Genomic DNA, 25,588 nt, shown 5'->3' on the forward strand with positions numbered 1-25,588 from the left:
TCTCAAAACTAATATCAATATAATTTATTAGACTAACAAGAATAAAGCATCATTTTACAAATATCATATTGAGCAATCGATTATTGTATGGAATTCAGCTTTTACATAAAGCCAAATATTTGTTAACATGTTTATAAAACTCAACCCAGAGACGATGCATGTTTGATTTTGACATAAGTTCAAGTTTCTTATTAAAGCCAGAAATAAACATTCTGTCATTTACTCATTCTCTTGTCATGTCAAACCCTTTTTGACTTTCGTCCGCAGAACACAAAAGAAGATTTTGAAGAACGTTTATAATCCTTCACTTGCATTGGTTTTGTGTTCTTACTATAGGTGTGAATTGGTGCCGGTGCTGTTCGGTTACCAACATTCTTCAAAATATCTCCTTTTGTGTTCTGTGGAAGAAAGTTGTGAAATGACTAGAAGGTGAGTGAATGATGACAGAATGTTCATTTCTGGGTGAACTATCACTTTAAGTGGAAATGTGTTACAACATGATTTTCAGGAAATCTGTGCAGCTGGGGAAAGGATTCCTTTCATTCCTCTGGTGAAGTTGCAGACATTTACAACTTTAGTCCAAACTTTGTATGTAATGTGTGTATGAGTGAGTAAACATGAATTACAAAGTCCAACGTCTTAGTCTGCGGTCTTTCATTATTAATACCCGGTCCGATTCTTCTCTCTGTCTCACTTTACTGTCATTAAGTGACAGCAAGGTGACCCTTCAACAGACTGGCGCTGTGAGGTCGGTGTGAACCCCAGCCGTCTGTTCCGGTCTGTTTTCAGGACAGGCGGCAACATAAGGCTAAATGAAGTTTAAATAACACTAACTGTTTAAGGGTCAGTGTTTTGTACCGTTTCAAAATAATACAGTCTAGGTGAAAAGCCTGATACACCTGCAAAGAGATGAATCTGTGATGTGGATCCAGGCACAGGTTTGGCAATCGAGGCATAGCTCTCTTCTCGGCTCATCACTTCAATCTCCTTAGGTGCATTTGAATCGCATTATGGATTGCTGACTCTGGGACTCGGTTTCAGATCAGTCCCACTCCAGCAGTTGTGCAGCCTTAATTTACAAATGAGACCGTAATTGGTAGTGGCGTACCCTCTGGATTTCCATCTCCTCCAACAGGACTTCCCTGGTGACCACAGTCTGAGCTGAAGATGAAACCAGCTGAACTGCACAGAAATGATTAAAATGAACAACATTAGATATATCTGTAACTATTGATAAGTGTAATTATTGAAAGTTTCCATCAGGTCTGCTGGAAAAAGACAAAAAGCAGACAACATGCCTTGATTCGATTTCTTAAGACATCTGTGCTCTTTCCAGCAGTATTGATTTAATCAAGTGATCTACTGAGGGCACTGTCTTGGCTCATATTGAAAGCAAGCATGCGTCATTGTTTCTGTGTGTATATTGTGTCATTAAAAATGCATGAAAACAAGCAAGTGGAAAATCTGTCAACCATTCCCTATGGATTCTTCGCAAATTCCTTTGGAGGGCAGCTCCGCCCTCTTGCTGCTTATTGGACACGCACCTTGCACCTTATTTTCATCTTGTCTCCCTGATGACAGAATTTGCCATCACAGAGGTTAGAGAGGTGTGAAGGCCACTGTGTCAATTTTAATCTCAAGTGCCAAACTGAGATTAGTTTTTTACTGTCATTTATCAAATTAATTTAGCTGAAAATAATGAAGGATGATGATTTCATATAACGTTACTGTGATTGTAACAGTGATGTTGTAAAAGGTTTACTAAAGTATGTAAATCAGCTCATATTTAATAATTGTGTAAAATCTTTTAATGTTAATTTTAACCCCTGTAAATCGTACCTATTGCAAAATTTGAAGATCGAGGCGTGGTTACCTCTAGGGAGTGGCCACCTGTGTTACTCCGCCCATATGCATTTTTCATTGGTTAGTGGCAAAGTACCCACGTTGATATTCTGATCCACACAGTAGGTGGCAGTAATGCACATTAACGTTGGATGCCACCTGCTATAAAACAACAAGAAAAAGAACGACGTGACATGTCCGCCGTTTTCGCGCTTCCTGTTTGGTGAGTCCGTCGTTCGTTGTATTTATTAATCTATTTATATGAATATTATGCTTATTATCTGGTGGTATTTAATGATTGTAAAACAGAACTGTGTAAAAAACGTATTGGCTTGAAATGAAAGGGGCTATTAAATGTGTGTAAACCCATTATTTGGTCATAACAGGCAGAAGGGGCAATGTGGTTATTCTAAAACTGTAAAGTGTCTGGGTTTAACTGGGCAGAGGGCGGTGAATGTGCTTGTGTAACTTGGTTTATATAGCTGTCAAAATGTCGCGGACCCGCTTAATTTAAACCACTCAGGCGGAAGCGAGGCTTCACACGTCATCTATGATGTCATTGGTCTAAGCCATTCAAGCCCTGATACGCGCTTCACTAGCCAGGTTTCCATTACACATTTGCATAAAATGTCAGCGACGTTTTCTAAATGTTTATTAAAATAATTTCCTTAAATTAAGTTTTGCGATTTTAAACTTTATTTGATTCTTCTCGTGAGAACTCATTATCGCTGTACTTGCAAACACACTTTAGTGCATATTGCCACCTACTGTGATGAAAGAGTGAAGAGAAATGTCTATTTCCTTATATTTTTTCATATAACCCCAGTGTTCCTAATAAATCTCCATACTACACTTACTCGGTTTCTTGCATTCGGGTCATCGTATAAGATATTACTTAAAGGTGTCTTGAATTGGCCGTTTTTATTATTTTATACTGTTGAATGAGGTCTAGTTATGAAGTCTGCATGTTTTTTACATTCGAAAACATCAAAATCAAGAAGTTCTAGGCTATTTTCGACCCGGGTTTTAAGGCCAGCTCGACAAACGCTTGGCATTGAAGACTTGGAAGTAAGCGGCCAATGCTGTGATTGGCTAGTTCCATATCCTTCTTATATAACAAAAGCTCGGGTTCAAATTGGTGTTTTAATTCATCGCCCCTTTAATGTGAATTCCTTGCATCCTATCTTTCCAAATGTTCTGCTTAAACATATTGCGAATGGTCATGTGACTTGGAAATGTGACAGTGTTTCCATTGCACTATTGCAAAATATGCCTTTATTGTATTGCCTGAAAAAACACCTCATGGGAGCGTGAGAACTTTTGTGCGATACATGGGAGTTTTGGGGAAATTGACGTGTTTCCATTGGGCTTAATTTCAAGGCGCTATTTCAATTTGCGCATTTTGAAGGGTAATGGCAACCTGCCTACTGAAAGCTTTCAGGATTTCTCGGCACACGCTCCGAAGCCTCAGCACAAAACATCACTACTTGACGGTAAGTGTTTCTAAAAGCACTTTCATGGCTAACATATAATCTTAGATGTGTTTACGGTGTATATGAATGAATTCTACCATGTGTTTGTATTTTTGGCTGCAGGTGTTGTAAACTGGGGAGAAGTGACGCCATCATCCAAGGCCGAATTCAGAGTGCCTTTTCAGATCAAAGTGTGTAAGACATGTGAGAGAATCTTTAAATCCTGCTTTGGGGAATTTGGAAAGGGGAAGCGCGGTTGTCTTGAAGGATTTTATGGCTGCATAGAGGACCCTGAATGCTGCTTTATGTGCCGGGGGAGTGATGGGTATGAATAATGTACAATCAAATGAACTGCAATCAAATCCGTATCAAATAAATATCAATGAAATAATCATATCGTTGCATGTTATTTACAAACAAATCTATTGGCGATACCATAACCCTTGTTTCATTATTATAAAAACATCTAAAGACTTGACACTCTTGCTAAAAACACTCAACTTTTATTTAGATCTGATTTACATGTGTAACCTTAACACGTATACATAAATAACATGCAAATACATTTTAAATGAACAATAACCTATTCGTTTACATGGTTATAGTTCATAATTGCCAAAAATGTGAGCTTTTAAACACTGTAAGCAAATTCTTCTTGCATGCGAATGAAACGTTTCCAAACACAGTTATCGATTTCAAAGTGTTTGACACCATGTTATCAGGTGTTAGTAATTCTTGGATTCAATGTTGTATATAATCTAATGTATTATGGTTATGGATGTAACAAAAAAGGACACAATTTTTGGGAGACGACATATTTTGGGAGACGACACATAAAACGCACGAAACCAATGAATAAATGCATCATCATAGAACATAAAACATATTTAATTGTACATTAACGAAGAATATGTACCCTTATGGATGTGTCGATTTTAAAATTGGCACTGATCTGACTGGAAAAAACACTAAAAATAAAACGAATGCTTTAGAATCTTGAGGAGGGACCTCACATGGGTATTTCAACCACAAAATGTTAATATCTGTGCTGTTGGTTCAATGAAACCCTTTGTAGTAACTTCTTCACAGTAAGTTTGACATTTCTTGTCATTACTTTGTACATATGCTTTTTCATTGGTAAGTGGCAGAGCAACACAAGTCTTACCCTCCTTAGGTGTAGTCACGCCTCGATCTGCAGTCGGCAGACCGGTTTACTGGAGATTTAGGGTTCAGATCTCATCTATGACTATTTATTTTAAATCCCACCCTTTCATGTTTATAAAAATGTGCACATTGTGTTTATGTCTCTAGTTAATTTTTCTCTCACTACAGCAGCCAGGCCCATCTGCCCCCCACCACGTCGTCTTCTCACGCTGAGTGCGTGTGCTTCGCTTTCCACCAAAATAGCTTTTCTTCTTATGGCGTGAGGGTTAGAAAGCTTCTGCTTGTGACCTGGCTTACATAACTCCCCTCGAGTTCCCAAAACACTGAAAACGACAGCGCAAACAATGAGAGTAAACAAACGCCGTGTCCTACTTTAAAAAAGAAGCTCAGCGGCGCTGGTGTGGCTCAACACTGTTCCCTCCCACGAGCCACGATAACGAATAGTGGGTCCCAAATCAGTTTAAAAATAGTTTACCTGGATTGTGTCCTTCTTCTTCTTGAGGGGTTTCTCGATTAAAATATATTACATTAATCTTACCTGACTGTTGTGTGCTCTGCTCAGTTTTTTGACCAGGTTGTAATGACCCCAGTCTTGTATAACTTGTGCATGTCTATAGCATGAACCTTGATGCTTGAAATTGGGTTGCGGCATTTTTCACATACCAGCGGGCTCAAACGAGCGTTGGGTGTCGGCAGACGGATGATGTAAGAGGCCTGTAATGCATTAGCACCTGTGCCGGAGGGTCCTGTATTTATCCGCACTCAAGTCTTAGACTGTGGAATGTTGTGTAAACATTAGAAAAGAAACAGGGGAGTCCCTTAAACCCGAGGGTGTTAAATCTGTCTGAAGACTGCATGTCTGATCTTGAGAATACTTCAGGCGATGAATGTTGTTTCTTTTGTGCAAGAATAAAATGAAACTTTTTAAAATAAAACTTTTCGAATTTGGATGATCTCATTCGTACAATCTGCTTTCACCTCTAGACATTCATTTGTGCTTTAGATTTCTAAATGGCGCTTGTGCGTCATGTAAGTCTTTACTGAATTTGTATTGAACAAAAAGTAGTGTTCCAAAATGCCCCAATAGTCAAGAGATTTAGAGGCCATATACACAAGTAAATAATTAAATTGTTTTGGCTGTACGTTCACACAGAAACTGCATTGGGACTTTTGAAAACATGTCATCACGTAAACGTGGCCTTATTGTAACCATATGCTAAATGTAAATGTGAACAATACCAACCGTATTTATCCATAGCTCCATTTTTCCAAGAAGCATAAGAACCCATATTATGTTGCTTGGTTTTTCTCACTTGACTCTAAAGTCCACATTTGTTGACACAACACTGACCCGCAGTATATCCTGTTTTTCACATTTTTCACTGTGAGTGACAGTTCTGAACTGAAACCAGGGAATATTTTGGGTCTTTCCTCCGCCCCGCTGCACTCGTAAAGCTGACAGGGAAAAATCTCACACATAAATGTCTGCAAGTTTGAAATTGATGTGCATTTTCTCGACTGTGTATGGGGTTTGAATAAAGCTTGCAATTTCCTCCAAAGGTTTCAAAGCAATTCCCAAAGCAGTTCTCTATTCCCCAGGCTTGCCTTGTTCAAAACCATAAACTCTGAGGTACAAACACTTCTAAGCGTCTGCTTTTTAAAATCTTTAAGCCTGATCTCTGACCTGTTTCCCCAGAGATGTCTGTGTCTGTGTGTTAAACCCACATACCACAAAAGCTGCATCTTTTGTTCAGGACCGTACAGAACACTGTCTATTGGATCACCGGGGAATATAACGGCTTATGTTGTCTGCTCATTTGGTCAAGGCTGTATTGGAGCTAATGGAACATATTGATCTGGCATGTCCAGTATAATGAAAGGTAAATGGATGATGAGCTTGTGGTATCTATGACAATCTGTTCACTAAGAGGGTGAACGCAATGAACAGTCTATGAATGCCCCTCTGTGCCCATTTCTATCTCCGAGCTCCATATTGTGTAAATGAGCTGGGCCACCGCCAGCGGTTCGCAGTTATGTGTGGGTGGCTGTGATAATTATAATTGATATTATTTAATTAAACTTGTCTTGTGGAGGAAAAAATCTTGCAGAATGTTGTGCCTAACCATGCCACCCCCATATTACATTGTCCAAGACGTATTTACGATGAATTCTTTGGCTGAACTTCATTCTGCGGGTGACTGCGGTTTCACACATTGGAATTTAGTTTTCTTAACATGAAGAAAGCTTTGTGTAGGCAAAAGTTAACTTCACTGAAATTAGGTTATAAATGCAATAAATGAATTGCTTGCAGTTGACTACAAATCTACGATTTTTTCCCTTCTGTGGAGCTCAATAGAAGAGATTTTGAGATGTTGTTTTACGTCTATACAATGGGATCCATTGTCGTGTGGTTACCAATGTCCTTCAAAATATGTTTTGCGTTCTGCAGAATAAAGTCATACAGGTTTGAAATGAAATGACAGTGAATACTTTTTCATTTCTGGATTCAGCATGACGATGTATATGAATGATTGAAAAAAATGCTTTGTAATTTCTTACCATGACACGGTCAAAAAGACACAAAGCCAACCGTTGGGTTTTAAATCAACCCAGAAAATGTCCATATCTGACCAGCCATGTGTCGCAACAACACAGCGTTTTGTGCTGAAACAACCAGGGGGTTATAAATAACCCTGTATTTTTTGTTGGGGCTCATGACAGAGAGCAGTCCAGATTGTTAAGTGTGAGTCTAAAGCAATCAGACCGAGACATCAGCTGTGAAGCACAACCAAAGAAGTGTGATCTCAGCTGATCACTTTTACAAATGTGATGATGAGACCATATTCATCACCATTTCCCCAGACGGAGCCTAAAATTAAAAGCAGTTATTCACTTTATGAATTCTTTTTGTAAAATGATCCCAGACAATGAAAATGTTTTAAATCAATAAAGCACACTTTAAGGCACTTTACTGGACAAAGCAATACAAAATTATTGCACAAATGTAAAGCGTCCACAGAGGCATTTATCTCGACTAGCTTTTTCCAAAATGTAACCTTTTTGACCAAAAACAAATATTGGAAGTATTTCCGATCATTATATTAAGTTGCTATTGTAATCATTTAGCTTTGCACGATTTTCTGCATTATGCTATTGACAAATTAGCATCGTATTTTCCTGTTGTTCACATCACCATTAAAACAAATGAAAAGCGATGGAAAAACATCTCATTCTGTGAAGCTTAACATCTGAGACTTTGTATTTGTTGTAAGTTTAAAACCCGCAGGGTTTAGTAAGGCTCTGTGAAGTTCTTGAGAAGTTGTTAAGAATTTCATGGAATTGTTTCAGGGAATGTTTAACCAGGCAGTGAAGCCCTGTTCAAATATACATGAGCGAGATGCTTAGGCTCGGGTTCACAGAAAACAGAGACAAAACACACTTCTGAATTTCAATTAGCAAACCATCTCTGCGTGATGGATGCTGCCAGTGTTGATCTGCTACACAACTGCATTCACTATCATCTTTCACTGTGTGCAACGAGAAGATCTACAAATACATATTAAACTTATATTACCACTTTACGAATAACCTATTACAGTAATACTGTGCTGGTTGGCATTAATTAAATACTTTAGTATAGTTAAAATAATCTAATGGAATTAAATTTTTAAAGCATCATCAACACTGCCATATTTGCACTGAAGGTCTCTTGCTTTGGTGTCTATGAAGGAGCCTAAGGGCTGTTATTTGAGATCTATCATCAGAGCGAGCAGGTGGCCTGTAAGACAACATGAGTGGCAGGAGGCACTAGACTCAACATTCTTGCCTGGCGGAGGATTTACCTTCTATTCACCCAGGGCGCTCAATCTCCAAATGCCTGGGCCCTTGTCGGGGCTGGAGAGCTCTTCTCACCCCTTCCCAGAATGAACTAGGCTGTCAGGCCACAATCAAAAGTTTTAAACTGAAATAGCAAAGAAGTCGAATCTATGCAGACGTTTTGTTGAGGTTTTAGATCATCGGCCATAAACTTACACTGAATACTCAATTCAGCGACATGTAAATTCTTGTCCTGCCAGACGGCAATGTCCCGCAGTGGATAACATTTCTATTTTTGGAGCAATTAAATTTTTAGGCATTATACGATTTACCTAAAAATTAAAAAACTTTTTCCTGTTACATGAAAGAAACAACAACGGGAAATCTGTTTTCAAACCTTGAGGGTGCTTATGAAACCAGTCTGCAAGCATCAAAAAAATCATTTATTCAAACCCTTCAATCGAGAGAGTGCGTAACAAACACGTCTACCAGAAATTCGGTTCACAAAGACGCCAGTGGGATTTTCAGCATAATCCCTAAATGTCCTCTTCAAATGGAAATGTTGAGCAGAGAGGCATTTACATTAAAGACAACTCCCTCCAAAACAAAACTTAAATCTTTGTTCCTTTTCAAGCGTCCATGAGACTGAGCGAGAATATCAACCCTTCATTTCAGAGTAACTGTTATTCTAAAAACATAATTATACATGTAGTCTCGTGTGCAGTTTTTGCATTCAACAATCTGACACGAACACATAAATTAAATGCATTTTATCAAATGTGTACAACTAACGGTAATCTGAGAAATAATCCAAAATCTTAAAATGAGAGTTGTGCTGTGGAATCTATACAAGTACAGGTCAAATCCTGCTTGAGCAAGCTTGCACTTTCCCATGGGGACGTTCTGCTTCTGCATATCTGTAGATATTCAACCGTAGGTTCGTCCATCCCGTAAATGCATTGCAGCAGCCAAAAGTGTACTGAAAGCTATGGGACGCGATCATAGACATGCTACGCTGGCAGTTCTAGTGAAAGAAATCATGCTTTAAGTCTCAGCAATATTAACTTGGCTCCCAAAATTAAAACCGCAGGAATGTTCTTGCCCTCGGGTAAGGTTGCAAAAGTGTTTGTAACACTAGCAAAAACACCCGTGAAACGGAGCAAAAATTGGTGCAAGAGGTTATTGTGTCATCATGCCTCTGATTTGGCAATGAACAAGCATTGGCTTATCTTTGTGCTGTAGGGAGAAGAACACAAAGGCCTCCCTTCTCAGATCGTTTTTTCCTCTTCCAGCAATGGATAGTCGGTTTGTTTTCCAGCTCTCTGCAGAGTGGCAGACCAACCGCCCCCCCACGCCACGCCCAGCAGAGGTGCTTCGGGCCAGCCAATGACAATCCAGTCCTACTGTGCTCCATTCAATGTGGTCAGAGGACCATGGCACCTGCAACGAGAGAAATGTATCGCATAAAACCAGACTTCCTGAATACACAAAGCCATGCACTGTAATCTGAACCCATACACTTCACTTGATGCAAATCTAGCAGGCTATTTACATTTATAGACTGAAAAGGGAGCTAGGAAATGAACAACTCGCGCCAATAGGTAGCTTCAAAGCTAAAAAAGGTTGTGTCTGTGTCGATAACTAGGTTAAAAAAACAAACCAATGGGTAGAAAAATGGCAATCACAACTAAAAACTGTTCAAACTTAGAGAGCATTCAGTATTAAACGGCAGTAGTTTTAAAGACTCGAAGCCTTAACTTTCTGCATGTCACTGACGCCTTTGAAGAAAGACTCATGGAAAAGCCCTCTGGGCAGGTGAAATGGAGTGCATCAATCTAATACCTCTGTGCCTGCTTTTAGAAAGTCTTCTAAAAAGTTTACAAAGACCTTGATACAAATATTATATCTACAGCAGAGCAATTTGATGAAATTACGACTTTACACAAAACAATGCAAGACAACAATACAGTTAATGGTTGTCCTATTTTGGCAATCCTAAAATTATAATTATACTATTGGAACAAATCCAACAAGAGAAGCATTTTAACATTAAGTTAAGTGGGGAACTGGATTCGATGTGTCCTGAATTTTACATTTTAAAGGAATACAATTTCCCCAAATATACTTTGGGAATTACTACATTAAACAATAACCAGCAGACAGATATCTAAAAATGGGTCATTCAATCTCAAGTAGTCCAAAAAGCATCAAGTTTGAACAAGAATGTACAAAATATTGACATATGTACATTGTTATTTTAGTTTAAGGATCTAATCATCCTATGTTGAGGTATTGAGGATTCCATAAACATTTATTTAAGAGAAATATGTTGCACGCCATGAAAAAAAGATGTCTGCTATGGTTAAACCAATTCAAATCATTTCGGTTTGTTAAAAGAATTTAAAATGGTCGAGAAACATCCATTGGACCATGGACTGACCCAAATCCATCTATTTATGTCCTGGAAGTCAAAATTTGCCACTTAAGATCTTAAATGAGACTACACATTGGCTTAAATAAATAAAATAACTTGCATCTGAATTCAGATCATTGTTAAAACACACTGTATGAAAAACATCCTTTTATGAAGTCAAGGGATTACTCCAGATGGAAATTAAAACAGATTTAAGCAAAATTCTCACCAAGACATTACCATTCAGTGACAATGTGACGTGTCGAATTGTTCTAGTTGAAAGCAATACAGCAATTTTCGCTTGATTAAACATGTCTCTTACAGTAGGAGTATGCTTAGAGCAGACACTGAAGTCTAGTCTGTGGGGTTATAGTGAACATGACATTACTGACTAATGCGTTGATGATAAGGGATAAAATTAAGAACTGATTACAGTGAGCCGGTCTCATTTCAGGAAATGGATAGCCACTGCCACACTAAACCGCTAAGTGTGTAAATCCACGGTTATGCGGCCTTTAGCAGACCGCGTCACTGAGGATGAGCCTTATGGGAAATCCAACCGTTTGCTTCTAGGGGTGTAACAGTACGCATATCGTACCGAACCGTCACAGGGAAAATTTTCAATCCTATCAGTCATAGTCATCAATCCTATGCCCTACTCCATTCGAAGGGCAGAGCCCTTGGAGTTTAGACTTTGGAGTGAACAGGGCATTTACGTGCCATTATGTAGACGTTTGGAATGCCCTTGGCAAAGGAAGTGACGTAATTTCCTCGTTATCTTCAGCTGGCATGTTCCTGTGACAACCATCAGTAGATGTTTTAATGGCATAACTTTAGCATAAAACCTAACTGTTTGCAAATAAACATACATTTCATATTTTTAAAATGTTGCCCGCGATGGTACAAATACATGTACCGTTACATCCCTATTTGCTATTGTATCAGCCTTTAGCTACCAGGTGGGTGAGCTTTGGATTCTGCCAAAACATCATGTTTCCTGCTCCTGTAAAATGCATGCCACAAAAAGAGATCAGATTAAAACGGCCCAATCGGATTTACGGTCTCTGTGACAGGAAAACAATTAGCTGGTTTAGGTTTTCTAAAGGCCCCTCCTTTATGGGAGGTTGTGGTGTTTGGCAAAGAGACAGGACTGATCCAACTGGCAAATTACCTGGATTAGTGGAACACAATGCTGTCCAATGGAACTGCACTGTTGGCAGAAAAGGCAGTAAGTCTTATTGAGGACATATGCCATGTGCTACAACTATGTTAAAAGGGTGTCATTACTGGCCAACAATCTGCCATGTCTGCGTATTCCCTATTCTCTTTACCTGAAGCTTCTGTACACAATTTAAGCCTTGCTAAAAAGTACAAACAACAATAAAGTTGTATCCAACTTGTCCTCGAAAAGCATGTTTACACAAACAGATTGCAAATGTACGTTCCTGTCTGGGCTGTTCATCTAGATTACATTTTGTACCGACTATTCCAGGTCACCACACAAAAGCCTGTTTGTTATGAAATTACAGATGCAAATGCTATCAGACTCCCTTCTGAGGGAGATTCCAAAACACAAGTAGCTTCAGAAATCCAATACCAGGTAGAATGCACAAAAGATGCCAAGGTGGGCATGTGTGTATAATGCGTGTATAATTCACCCCAAAATGTTTCATGTCATTCCAAACCTGCATGACTTCCTTTCTTTTGCATAACTCAAAATATATTTTAAAGAATGCTGATAACCATACAACATCGACCCCTTTTGACTTTTATTGTATGTATACAAAACCACTGAAATTTCTCAAAATATCAACATTTGTATTCCACAGACAGAGAAGTCTGAAATGAGAGTGAATTAATGATGATAATTTTTAATTTTGGTGAACTATCCATTTAACACTACAATGATTCTTTAGCATCGACTGCGTAACATAAACCATCACAGACTGCAGTGCAGGGACAACTGAGGTAACGTACGACTAATGTTACAAATACAGAAGCTGAAGGTCATCTGTTATCAGATCAGAGTTTGGAATTTAATGCAGGATATAAACTTAACGATTCGAATGCATATTAAAGGGATCAAATGGCGCGAATACAGCTTTTTCTGTGACTTCGGTGTGTTATAAGTTGCCCATGCATGTTTTAGACACGTAAAATTGCAAAAATGTAAGTGTCGGAACAAAATATGCATTATATCTAAAAGCGAATGTTCACCCAGACCTGCCTGAAACGCCTTGTGTAACCACACCCCCACAAATCAGTACAATTGCTTTGGAACCGGATGTTCCAAATATGGCAAGAAGTGTTACATTTCCGTCAGGTATAAAATACTAAAATCTTTTAGAAGGTATATTAAAGGTCTATGACATCAATGGAAAAAACTGGTAACACTTTTACACAAATTCATTAGTAACTTATTGCTTATTAACGTTCATATGTTTTGTATATTAGTCCGTATAAAGCAAATATGAATGACTTATACTACATTGCTTTATCAACCAAGAACCTAAACCTAAAAACGACCTTATAAGCAGTATTTATGAGTTTATATTAGAAATGGACCCTAATCTTAAGTGTCACCAATAAACTATAATGTCATTTCCAACTGATGTACACATGCACGATTTTCGGCAAGTCATCTGATAATGACTCCAATATCCGATTTAGACGGCGGGATTCAATTAACCCACAGTCCATTTCTGCTTTCTAAAATGAATTACATGTAGGTACTCTCCTCCCTGGCTGCTGCAGTTTGTAAAATATTTATGGACTGAAAGTGGAATCCCATCCCTGTACCAGCAATTACATCATTTGAGGGACTCATTCCTCTCTGTTTTGCTTTTCTATAAAGACCCACAGAGCTGTTCCAGTAGAGTCCAACAGGTATTTTAAGCATTAGAGAGCACAGAGCTCTCAGAATACACTGCTTGCCTCCATAAATTCTTCATCGCGAGAGATTCGAGACACGTTTACTGCATCAGAAATGCGAGAATTTCGAAAGGCTAAACAGGGTAAAGAGAGATGATTGGGCGTGCCCAGCTGTTGCAGCACATTCGATTTTGCACTTCCTGTGGGCGATTCTGGAGCATCATGCTGCTGTCAACATCCATCGACAGGCTTGCCATGGCGTCCTCCAGACATTCTGAATTTGTACCCCCCGGGGCTAATTATAAAAACCAGCTTTTGCTAGGCCACCTGCTTTACTGTGAAATGAAGCACTCGTGGTGTGAACAGAGTTGCTGGCTGGTGAACAGTGCTAATGATTACTCACAGAAGTAATCATTTTTCGAATCCTTGGAGCCCGATAGTCCCTCCCCAGGCAGCCTAATGCGGGTGACACAAGTGAGAGATGTTCAGCTGACTGTTAGGATGAGTTATTGGAGATGCTTTTGGAATAACTTCACAAGAGTAATGCGTGTGCTTAGACACAGACTTCCCATGTAAGTCCCAGTGAATGGTGGCTCATTCAAATATTGAAAATCTAATCTTATAGTGATTTAAGTGCTGAGAGACGAGCGGACATAATTGCAAAGAAACGATAATGGCTCTAACATCACTGAATAAGTTCGACTAATCAAGCCTAATGCGTACAGACAATGAACATTACATTTTTACAATGCAATACAAAAGGTATTTCTTATGAACCCACAAGGGGTGCTACTGCTGTGTTTGCTGTCATGGGAAAGCGCACATTTAAAAATCATTACGGTGGCTTTAGATTGTGTATTTGATGGGAAATAAGGGCACTCAAGTATTTTCATCCTCTCTCCTCACTACTGTAAGTGTAATTACAGTCACTAAGCCACTTTGTGCTTTCCCAATCAACTTGATAGCCAATTGACAGAAAAGGCTTTGTAATGTCGATCACAAATTATTATTTCAATGGCTTGTGAATGTGGAAGCATCACACCAATTGACTGAGAACATGCGAGATGTTGAAGCTTCAACCTTCATCCATCCTTAATACATTCTTAAAGCTCCTTTGTGTAATTTTTTTGGAGAATCTATTAACAGAAATGCAATATAATATTATGGCTGGACAATCAGTGATATGATTTTTAAACACATTTTTGCTATTTTAATATAAATTACACGTCCAGGTCCGAGCCCTCGCTCTGCTCCGCGGCTACTAGTGTCATGGAACGGCACTCTTCTGCAACTTACTTATACTTGTAAAAGTTACTAATACTGTCTCTATAGTTTTGTCTCAAAGCAATCCAAGTCAAAAGGGAACAATGTTGTTTGTTCACCAACGTTCTTCAAAAATATTTTTTGTGTTCTTCAGAAGAAAGATTTTAAATGACATGAGGGTTAATAAATTATAAATGAATTTTCATGTTTGGATGAACTCTCTCTTTAACCGACAGCCACTTCTCTAGAATATTGCAGAATCTATTTGCTAGACCTGATCCACTCTCAAAAGCCTCAAAGGGGATGAGAGCACTCAGCTGCTTTCAAAGAGGGCTGCCAAGTCAAATTTAGCATTTTGGCATGCAGTTATCTTGACAGAAATCACTGTTTATACATCAATGTCAACAGCCTGCTGACTTCAGTTCCTTCTGCGCCTAGAATTATGACTGAATCGGAATTAAAGCACCTACAATACAAGGTGATTCTGTACAAAGATAAGAACATACAGATGTCAGACACCATAATAATTTCAACAGTGTTCAGCACATAAAAATGAATGAGATGTATAAACTCTTACCCAGATTATCACCATACGCTTCAACCGGAGGCACCTAGGCAGGTAGATGTTTCCAGGTGCTGACAAACGCTGTTGGAATTAGTGAATAAGGCACGGTCGTAATACTGTTCCAGCTATCAGACGTTGGGTCATAACAATCCAGAGTTTTACACCGCTGCGTCCCAAAGTAACCCCCTACAACATACAGTTTATTCCCAGAGGCCACAGCATGGCAGCTCATTCTTTTGGAGGTCATGTCACCCACACGTGTCCATAGATTGGTCTCGCAGTCGAATCGGTAGGCAGATGCCGCAGTAAACTCCGTGTCTCCACCCATTATGAATATCTGACTGCCGAGGACCGCAGCAGCCGTGTATCTCCAAGGTTGAGGGCACTCTGCAGCTATGGTCCAGCGATTCTCAATGGGGTCATAACACTGGACCTTGGAGGCCTTGTCTCTGTGGATGGTTGTTCCACCAAACACAAAAAGTTTTAGCTTGGCACTGACAACTGCTGCATTGCTGACACCATCCCGAAGCGGTGCCATCATTGTCCATTTGTTGGTTAGTGGGTCGTATCGCTCGACCTGTTTGAGAGACACTGAAGGGGAGGCCGGGAAAACACCTGCTATAGCAGTGTGACCCCCAACAACATAAAGGCAGTTTTCAAGTTCAGCCGAGCCGTGACCAAAACGCGCTATTAACATTGGGGCACCTTTCGACCATTCCTCGTGAACAGTGTCGTATATCCAAACATCCTTCGATACTCCATTTTCTGAACCCCTTCCTCCTGTCACGTAAACCTTGCAGCCAATGGCACATGCGCTGAATTCCTTCCTAGGACTGGGAAGATCTGATTTTGGGATGATCTCTTTTGCTTTGTGGTCCACTTGGTAGATTTTATCACACATGAAGGTCTGGCCCCCAAGAATGAGCAGGGTGTGCCCAGCTTTACGAGGCCTGGCGCAGGGGCTGGTGACAACGCAGTCATTCTGAAGAATCTTCTTCTTGCACTGCATTGCCTCATCGACAATCAGTCTACTTCTTTTATCCGACATTACAAGTTCTTCACACGCGACAGCCTCAATGAGGCATTCCGAAGGCAACAATGCAAGGCGTATTCCTCCTAGAAGTTGAGGAAGATAGTCTCTGCGGAAATCCAAGTCGTATCGAACCCAGCGCATGACTGCGTTGAAAACGATCTGTTCGTCTTCAATCTCCAGCTCGTCACTGAGGATGAGATCCATAAGCTTATCTTTCGAGAGGCTACAGAAGTCTTCGGTGTCTCGAAGAGTCTCAAAGTGGATGAGGCACATCCTCCATGACAGCTCATAGAGGCGCTTGCACTGATGGGCATCGGAAAGCAGCATCATCCCCAGGCAGTTTGACGCATGCAAGTTCTTCTCCAAAAACTCTGCTGCTGCATCACGGATGTCATGAAATTGCAGCATATCTCCGGCCTCGAGAAGTGACTCTGCATTCTCCTCATTTATGATGATGCGTGAGGAGTATGCAAAGTCCAACAGCAGCTCCAGAACCTCCGGGTGAACGCTGTCACGGAAGTTAACCTCGTTGTCCAGGCTCTCACGGAGGCCGCCGCTAAACATGGCTTCAAAATAGCGGCTGCATGCTGCGAGCACCGCTCTGTGGCAGGGAAAAGAGCGGTCACCGGCCCATAGCGTTACATCTGTAAACATGCACTGTTTGCGAAGGGTGTTGAGGTGGGTGAGGACACTGTCTGGATGGGAGGGCTTGTGGAAGAGCGAGATGTTCATGGAACCTGTGCTCGTCCTCGACTTGCGGTTTTCATGGACGCTGACAGACATCTTTTCCAGCACATCCAGGTTTTCAATGGTTCCAATATCTCGAACTAGCAAAACACAAAATCAGTTTGAGAGGTTGGCTAGCTCTTTGCCGTATATTTCAGTATTAATCAAAGCTGTACGGACAGAGGTTGTAAAATAAATAACTGTTAATAGTTTTAATAAAGTTGATACTCGCCGCGTGAGCGCTTTGACATGACGCGTCACAAACCCCCGTTTTGGGAGACGCACGTGGAGTCACCAGAGACTCGCAGTACAAAGACAAGCACGAGATTAAACAAATATTGAAATAACATAAATAAATGATATATATAATATCATACATCATAATTTATATTATAAAGATTACGTTTTGGTTATTGTAAATTGTAATTAATTTAATTTATATTAATTGTCTTTAATTCTCGCTTGGTAAAGTATGTAATAAATACCAGGGTTCACAAAGTAATCCTTGTTTGAAAAGAATAACATTGCAATATATAAAAAAGTCTAATAAAAGGCTTATAAAAGACAAATGTTCAGAAACTTATCTAAACTGTGGATTGAAAAGCAAGAGGGCAATCACAATTTAGCAAAATGAGTATTTTGACAAATGTTGTTTAGATGCCCATAAATCCTATGTATTCACTCATGTAAAATATAACGTAAAATAATAAATGCATCATATTTAACTGAAAGTACCCAAGTTGGCTGGACCCATGGTTCATAAAAGCAAACATCAATCTTAATTGCAAAAATAAATAAATACAGCAAAAGCAACAATCTTACCAATTTTCCATATTGAATTTATGCATTTTTTTATATAAAGCTTTTCATGGGTCAAACTGAATCAATAACATAAACACCCCTTAAATGTTGTGGCTTGCCATTATAAAGCACATGATTTCGTAAAATCCAGACAGTTTTGCCTCAAAGGGTTGAAAGCGTCTGCCGTTCCAGACTAATCTTTCAGCAGCAAGCGTTCAATGTTACCACTGGCTCTTTGTGTGATTTTATGTTTTTGCATGCAAGCCGGATTCTTTGACACGATTTGAGACTATTGCGATGAGAGAAGGGAGGCGAGCATGCACGAACATCAGCGGGGTCTTTATGGTTCACACTCTTGGGGTGACAACAAGCATCACAATGCCAGAGGTTGACCACAAAGGTCACAGCTATCCGTGCAGAAAGCTATACAGGAGGATAAGGTCGGGAGAGATACATCGGGAGGCTGGTATGAAGGGAAGAGGGGTTGGATGCAGAGCTGCTGAAGAGAAAGGGGAGCAAGCAGGTGTCTAACCCACTGACAGGCACTGACAGTGAGGATGTGAGGGGGGGGTCTGCATTGGTCCAAAAACGGGTCCCCTCAACAGGCCAGGCTGACAGAGCTGTCCTTTATGGGACCAAGAAGGAACAAATGAAAAGGTGTGTCTTTTTCTGATAAAACACTCTCTCTGAAATAACAGACTATAGATCGTGACCTAAATGTTGCATAATTCTATGACCATAGTGTTTCGGTCAGGTTTGTAGCTGAATGAAAGAAAACACGGTTGAAGAAAGAAAGCCCCTATAATTTCACAGCTTGACGAAACTTCCGTGGAGTTCCTGCATAGTTCATCCCATCGCCCATGGTGACCATCACTCAACAGCATGAGCCGTGCCAATGTTGCTGAATCATTCAATGTGAACAAACTACCTATCCATGCGGATATTCTCACCAGCGTGAATGACACCTTTTAATTGCAATGCTACCAACAGGCACAAAGGTTTTTCTCCCATTGAATGTTCTTCCTCTGTAAACATCCAGCCTGCTCTAACTAAATAGCCTTTCCAGGTTCTTTTCACTGAGGATGTTGGTATTCCAGTGCTGTATTTCAGCTAGCCTACAGCAAAGTGGAAGGAAGTAGTTTTTTTGTGCTTGTGTAAAGTCAAAAGCCGACGACCTTACTGGTTTTACCAAGCTCAATGGATCACCGATCTGCATGAAGTTCATTTCCGAAACAAAGCGCTACTGTCGGCTGTTGATTCACTTTCTGACAAACAGGAAAGTCTGTTAGATTTTATCGTCAGGCTGTACCTAAATCTCAGCCAATCACTTCAAGATATTGCAATGCGCAGTACAAAAAGTTATGACCAAACATCATTTTTGTCATTTTATTTAGAGTGTGAGATACAGCCCTTAGGAACATTCACCATGTGTTAATTACTTTTACCATAAATACCATGGTTAAACTATATTTCCGTAGTTGACAATGGCGCGACGGGTACAATTTTAATTAAACTTACAATGAAGACAAATCTCTCTTATGCTATTTTATATTAAAAAGCTTTTTTCTGTTTTTGAGACAGCATGAGTGTAAACGCATGTGAACCCTGCCAATTTGGATTTTTTTTCAAGTGGTTATATCTCATGTGAAAAGACGAGTAGATCGTAGATCGAGTAGCCTACGATCTACTCGTCTTTTGTAAGCCTATGTGTGTAAGAATGGGAGTGTCCGGAGCTGAGGGGTGGGTGACTGTCTGATGTTTCTCGCTGTTGTCGCGTCATACGAACGATTTGATATTTAAGGAGTTCAGAACACGCCATTTATCTGTTGATTACTTGTAACAGCGCTGAATCATTTCCAATCTGTTCACAACAAGAATGAACGACAGCCGAATATTGTTACGTTTATGCGAAGTTATCTTTGTGTTGTGAACATGATGAAAAGTGTCCTTAATACACAATAAAATCATCATAAGAACGTATTAAGACGAGCCATTTGTTTTGCTTTAACACTATAAACAATAAAATATATACTTATTCATTCAAAATGACATGCACCTTTTCTGTTTGTTTAAATGAATTCAGTACTTATTTGGTCTGCTGATTCAGAGTTTAAAAAGTGAGTCTGTAGCCCTGCATTTTTGCTGTCACATTATAGGACACATGTTCGGTCGGTGTTAAAGGGATAGTTCTGTCATCATTTACTCACCCTCAGATTGTTACAAACCTATATACATTTCTTTGTTTTGCTGAACACACAAGAAGAAATTTGGAAGAATGTCAGATCTCTGACCCACCATTTACCACCATAGTAGGGAAAATAAATACTATGGAAGTCAATGTGGGGTTTCAATTTCCCTGATATCTTCCTGTGTGTTCAGCAGAACAACGAAAATGTATACATGTTTGGAACAATGTGAGAGAGTAAATGATGACAGAATTTTCATTTTTGGGGGAAGTATCACCTTAACTACCCATTTGTTGTTGTGAGAAGATAGTAAGTCTCTGTTTATGATTGCACTACAAATAAACACGCACAAAAAAAACCCAAAAAATTTAAAACAAAAAAACTGTGGTGGTTACTACCACAATAACATTTGTAATAAGTAATGGTAAAGTAATGTAAAAGGTCATGCCTTCCAGGAGTCAACAACAGCCGGTGAGGTTAAACTAAAGCTTGTTGACCTGTGGTGTGTATCACAAAGCCGGTTTCGGTTTTTACCCAGGTAGGTTCGCGTTTAGTTTGAGCATACTTTTTTTTTGCTAAGGAGCAGGTTTTATTCTGGGTTAGAGATCGCAAACCAAAACAGCTCTGAGAAAAGTGACATATCTAACGCAGTGACGCCACTCCGCATAGGTATCAAAACTAAATGCGGCATGCAAGCTCTCCAGCGTCCGCCTTCTTGGACCGGTCTACTGACGTCTTTCTCAGTTTTCTAGAATGCCACAACACTGCAAAGCCATGACGCTGCAAAAGTTGGTTACCCTTTCATTATTGTTAGTGTATGAAATATAATGTTTGACTTCACACAACAACAAATACTGTATTTTTTCATAATCATACACCGTCAGCTTGCTCTTGAGTGTTTACGGCCCGGCTTGGCAGGGTTGCCAGATCTGTGAAACAAAATCCTTCATAACGAGTCCCAAGTCCAAATAACAGAACTTAACATTTCATAAATAAAATCATTTTAAGATTGACATCTATATAACAAAATACATCCGCTCTTAACCTGTGGATAAAACAAAGCAACCGTTACAAAGTAACCCAATTCCACTGGAAGCCGCAGACTTGACACAGACCGGCTCGCACCCTTTCAATATGGCCGACAGACGGCCTACGTATAGCGGCCCATGGAAACAAATGCTAATGCGACATCCAGTTTTGATATCTATACCACTCCCCATGTATCTCTCGCAGCAAGTACTCAAAACACATTCATGTAATTATTATACGTGTCAATTATAAATATTTGTTAATTAATATCAAACATAGCATTTGAATTAACTAGTTTTATTCATGTCAAACTGAACTTTAATATATAAAGCTTTTAAAAGTAATGAAGCATATTATCTATTGATCTTTTTGTAAACCTATATAAATCATTTAAATTCTGTATTGATATAGCAGGTAGCCGCCTTCTCAAACTTTCACTGCAGAAATTTTTTATTCCTGCCTCGTAAATGACGTTTTTTCGTAATGATCTCATCGTGTTCAACAGAACAGTGTATTGCGCTGATACTCGCGAGAAGTCAATCGCGTCGTGCGCTACATCTGAACGCGATCCTGGTTGGGTTTGTCAACTCGGTGTTTGTTCACCTCGCTTCGTGATACGGGCTGTTGACTCGCTCAAGACCGCAGTAAAGTTGGACAGACGAAGTTAAATGGTGCTGAAATTCAATTAAAACTTTTATTATGACGTCTTTTTAGAGCGAGTACAAAAGCAGGCTTGAATAAAGAAACAAGAGGGTTTTACAGCAGGGACTACAAAAAGCTGTGTTTAGGTAAACAGGTGTGGAGAAAATAAACAACGCAAAAAGTCACTTTCGTACTGAACGTCGGCTGCCCTGCGCGACGAGATGAGAACTCGGGCTAGTTAGCCAGCTCGCTAGTCTATACTCCAACGATGTAAACAGACACAAAGAACCGCATAACTTGCAATGAGGTGAAACACAATATCCAGTCATAATAGAATTATCACTCACTAATACTGGCGACTGCTCAGTCAACGTAGGCACACGAGGAGAGCTAACGCTGTTAGCGGAGTCGTAACTTAAGTCGGCACGCAGAAGTAAGACTGACAAACTCAAGCGAGACACGCAAAGAGCCTGGTATATTCGTAAGTGACCATTATATTGCGATTTACACCCATTTGTGTTAGAAGCGAGACATCAATCCCTAACTAGATGTATCCTAAAAGTATATCGGCTTTTCCAGTTTGACAAAACAAGAACAGTGCAGATGTTGGTAACATTTTGTTATTCATTTCAGGCTTCTTCCACTAACATAAGACTATTTTTAGAAATACGTGACATACTTACGGTGTTCCGAGCGCTAGCGACAGATCCCGACGTTGTGCGGTGTCGATACCGCTGAATGAATCATAGTTTGTTTACCTCACGGCTGACTGACGGTGTTACTTTGTTAACATTCCAACACCACTGATAAAGACTGTGGAGTCTCCTGTGGTAATATCCGAGAGCGGGGAAATGGGCTTTGGGGAATGATTGACGCGGCGTTGACCAATCGCCGAATGGGAACATATGCAAATTGAAAATGTAGCCAATAGAAACCTTCCAACCTGACGTTCGCCGCTGATTTCTGTATGAAGCGACAAATGGTGGAGTCGTGGGAGGAGCATCGCTGTGGGCGATGACAGCGCATCAAAACGCAGCGAAACTGTACTTTTGTGCGCACGTACGTGTTTCATTGTATTTGCGTGCGCAAGTGATCAGCTAAATAATCATAATTGCTAATGAATTATGGGACCTTAATCAGCGTTGTTTGTTTTTCATAAATTAATTGAAAAACAGACGAATAACGATCAAACAACAATCTGAGAAAGTTATTTATGCTTTATGTAGAAATTATGCTATCGAGTATTTTTATTCATTATAAGATAATTGTTAAATGCATCCATTCTCCATGTAACTATACATGATGAAATGTATTGCCTTATTGCGCCACCTAGCAGAGCTCACATATATTTATAGCCATGTTGAAGTTCACACTGCAAAATAGTTGGGGATATTGTTCAAGATATTGGGAAGACTGTTTCTGTCATACCTGTACTGAAAAAAACAACTTCTAACTTAAGCCAGAGCATTGTGACTACAGCTATGTGACTGAAGCTATTTACATTTACATTTAGTCATTTAGCAGACGCTTTTATCCAAAGCGACTTACAGACGAGGAAACATTGGAAGCAATTATAACAACATAGGCAACAAAATACATAAGTGCATAAAAAACTAGTCCATTAAAGCCTAGCACAGTATACAAAGCTGAGAATAGTGAGGTTAGTAAGTAAGTTTTTTTAAATATGTACCACTTCTGCCCCCTGATGGGACAGTGCTGTTATAGCACGAGAAGCACTGTTAATACTTTTATATGCACAGCTGTACTATCGTTTTCAACTTTTTACATAAACAGCATTCACTTTAAATACAAATAGATTTTCAGACCATGCTTCGTTTTAGTCATACTTTGAAAACCAGAAAACGACTGCATGTTTGTCTAGACATAGCCTAGCCGCATACTAACCATTCAATTGTTTATTTACTACAATTAAATAAACTGTAAAAGTCAGTTTGTAAATAGCAAAACCAGTTTGAACTCGATACTATTAATAACATTTTAAACAGTACATGTTTTGGTTCATTTAAATTAATGATATTACATTTTATAAATGCAAATATTCCATATTTCATTATTTTGACAGTACATCAAATAAACCACAACAATTTATTATTTGTAAATGAATTGGTTCACTAAAACTTGATACCTTTAAAATGAGTCTGTCTTTGGTGACATTTAATCATGTCTTTGTGTTCTGGGATTATAACTTGAGCTTGTACATTTTTAAGTATGTCTTGCTGAACCAAGTGAAACACGATGAAGTGTGGGCAAGTTCACGTTGATTTAAATCTGAATGCATGTTTTGCACCCGAGTTGCTTTGAGACCACCGCCTTGTCCTTGGCTTTGCTAAACAGATGGTTGAATTTCATTGGTGGCCATAATTAACTATGTTCCATTTATGAAACTAATGGATATTACTCCCTTGGGGATTGTGTCTAAACCTAATCTTACCCTTTAAAGGCTCTGTAAGTGGAGAAATGTACTGATCTTTACTGGGTTAATACATGGCAGAGCTGGAGCACATATGCGGGGTTCATTAGGAGTCTGATCATGAAATTGTAGTACTAGTAAATCGACAGACTGGTTGCTAACTGCAGCTTTTGCTGGAGTGAAAAGGGTCGTGGTCGTGCAAGGCGCATGTCATGTGAAGCATATGCATTTTTATGGAGAGTTAGGGCCACGTTACACCAGCTTGTGACTGCCATTAATGTGTTATAATATATGTATTATATTATATATATTTCACGTAATTAAAGTCACAGATTCAGAAAGCAGTTTACTATTTTGAACGGATAATCATATTCATCGTATTAAAACCGATCTTACTGTATTAATTGATTAATAATCATGAATGAAGTGTAATGGATTACAATGGTGAATAATATAGACATATAACAATACAATATATACAAATCAAGCACACGTAAACAAAACATTGACACAATGTGTAATGAAGTATTGATAATCAATAAGTTTGTTCGTATAGTGTCTTTTTGGAAAGACGGGTCATCATGGTGTGCATTTCATTTTGTGCAGTTACATCTTGATGTATCAAGCTAATGAGACCATATAGTAATATCCCTTAATCCATTCGGATCCTTATACCTTTGGGCGTCACAGGAGAACCCTTGTGTTCTCCCACCATGAGAAATGCCCCCTGAAATAGCAAGACAGTAAGCCTGGGGATATTAGATCACTATAAACATTAAAAGCCAGCAGTGACCTATTTTTATGTAAATTGCACTGGCCATTTAAAGTAGTGCAACTCCAAACAGTAAAATCTGACCCCGTAGAACATACCACCGCAGCTCTGAATTTCCTGTTATAAGTTGTGTGTGTAGAGCAGAGACGAAGCTAGTTCTTTCCTTGCCTTAAGAATAACTGTTTAACCGCGACCTGGCCTTGCAAAAACTACTCGTGGAAGATGGAACTCACGCCTGAAGTTACTTCTTTACCTGATGTCCAGGTTGCTGACAAATTGAAATTTTGCAAATCATCTTTGATCAGAAAGCTGAGGCAGCATCTTACCAGCGGCAAGTATTATTCATATAAATATATATTTTCTAATATTTTAAGTTAATAATTGCAATATTATGTGTCTCTATCTAGTCATTTATGATTGTACAGTATGAATATAAATGTATGTTTATTTTTTACATTTGATCAAAATAAAGATCTGATTAAAAAAAACCATCATTTTTCATGTTTACACTGGAAAATGTGCACATGTAAATTAAAAGCTTTTTTAATCTTTGATTCTCTCT

The 25,588-nt window shown here is 39.2% G+C and overlaps 2 protein-coding genes across 4 annotated transcripts in view; one reads left to right on the top strand and one right to left on the bottom strand.

Annotated features, from left to right (window-relative positions):
• agbl1 (AGBL carboxypeptidase 1) overlaps positions 1 to 25,588 on the top strand; it is a 154,474-nt gene continuing 128,886 nt past the window's right edge. The window contains exon 1 of the mRNA XM_079450647.1: positions 1 to 2,065. The gene's annotated coding sequence lies outside the window, so the exon portion shown is untranslated. The remainder of the gene's footprint in view (positions 2,066 to 25,588) is intronic.
• Positions 2,055 to 22,653, bottom strand: enc2 (ectodermal-neural cortex 2). Of its 3 annotated transcripts, none has more exons than XM_079450653.1 (3): positions 22,507 to 22,653; positions 15,419 to 17,266; positions 2,055 to 9,734 (listed from the first exon to the last, which is right to left on the bottom strand). In XM_079450653.1, the coding sequence occupies exon 2, from the start codon at positions 17,220 to 17,222 to the stop codon at positions 15,453 to 15,455; it is 1,770 nt and encodes a 589-aa protein (XP_079306779.1). In that variant the 5' UTR covers positions 17,223 to 17,266; positions 22,507 to 22,653; the 3' UTR covers positions 2,055 to 9,734; positions 15,419 to 15,452. The 3 variants fall into 3 exon arrangements, with proteins under 3 accessions (XP_079306779.1, XP_079306780.1, XP_079306781.1); XM_079450654.1 differs by having other exon boundaries at positions 22,503 to 22,619; XM_079450655.1 differs by lacking the exon at positions 2,055 to 9,734 and adding an exon at positions 15,199 to 15,325 and having other exon boundaries at positions 22,507 to 22,648.

Source organism: Barbatula barbatula, assembly GCF_947034865.1.
Source record: "Barbatula barbatula genome assembly, chromosome: 25".
Lineage (NCBI taxonomy): Eukaryota > Metazoa > Chordata > Actinopteri > Cypriniformes > Nemacheilidae > Barbatula > Barbatula barbatula.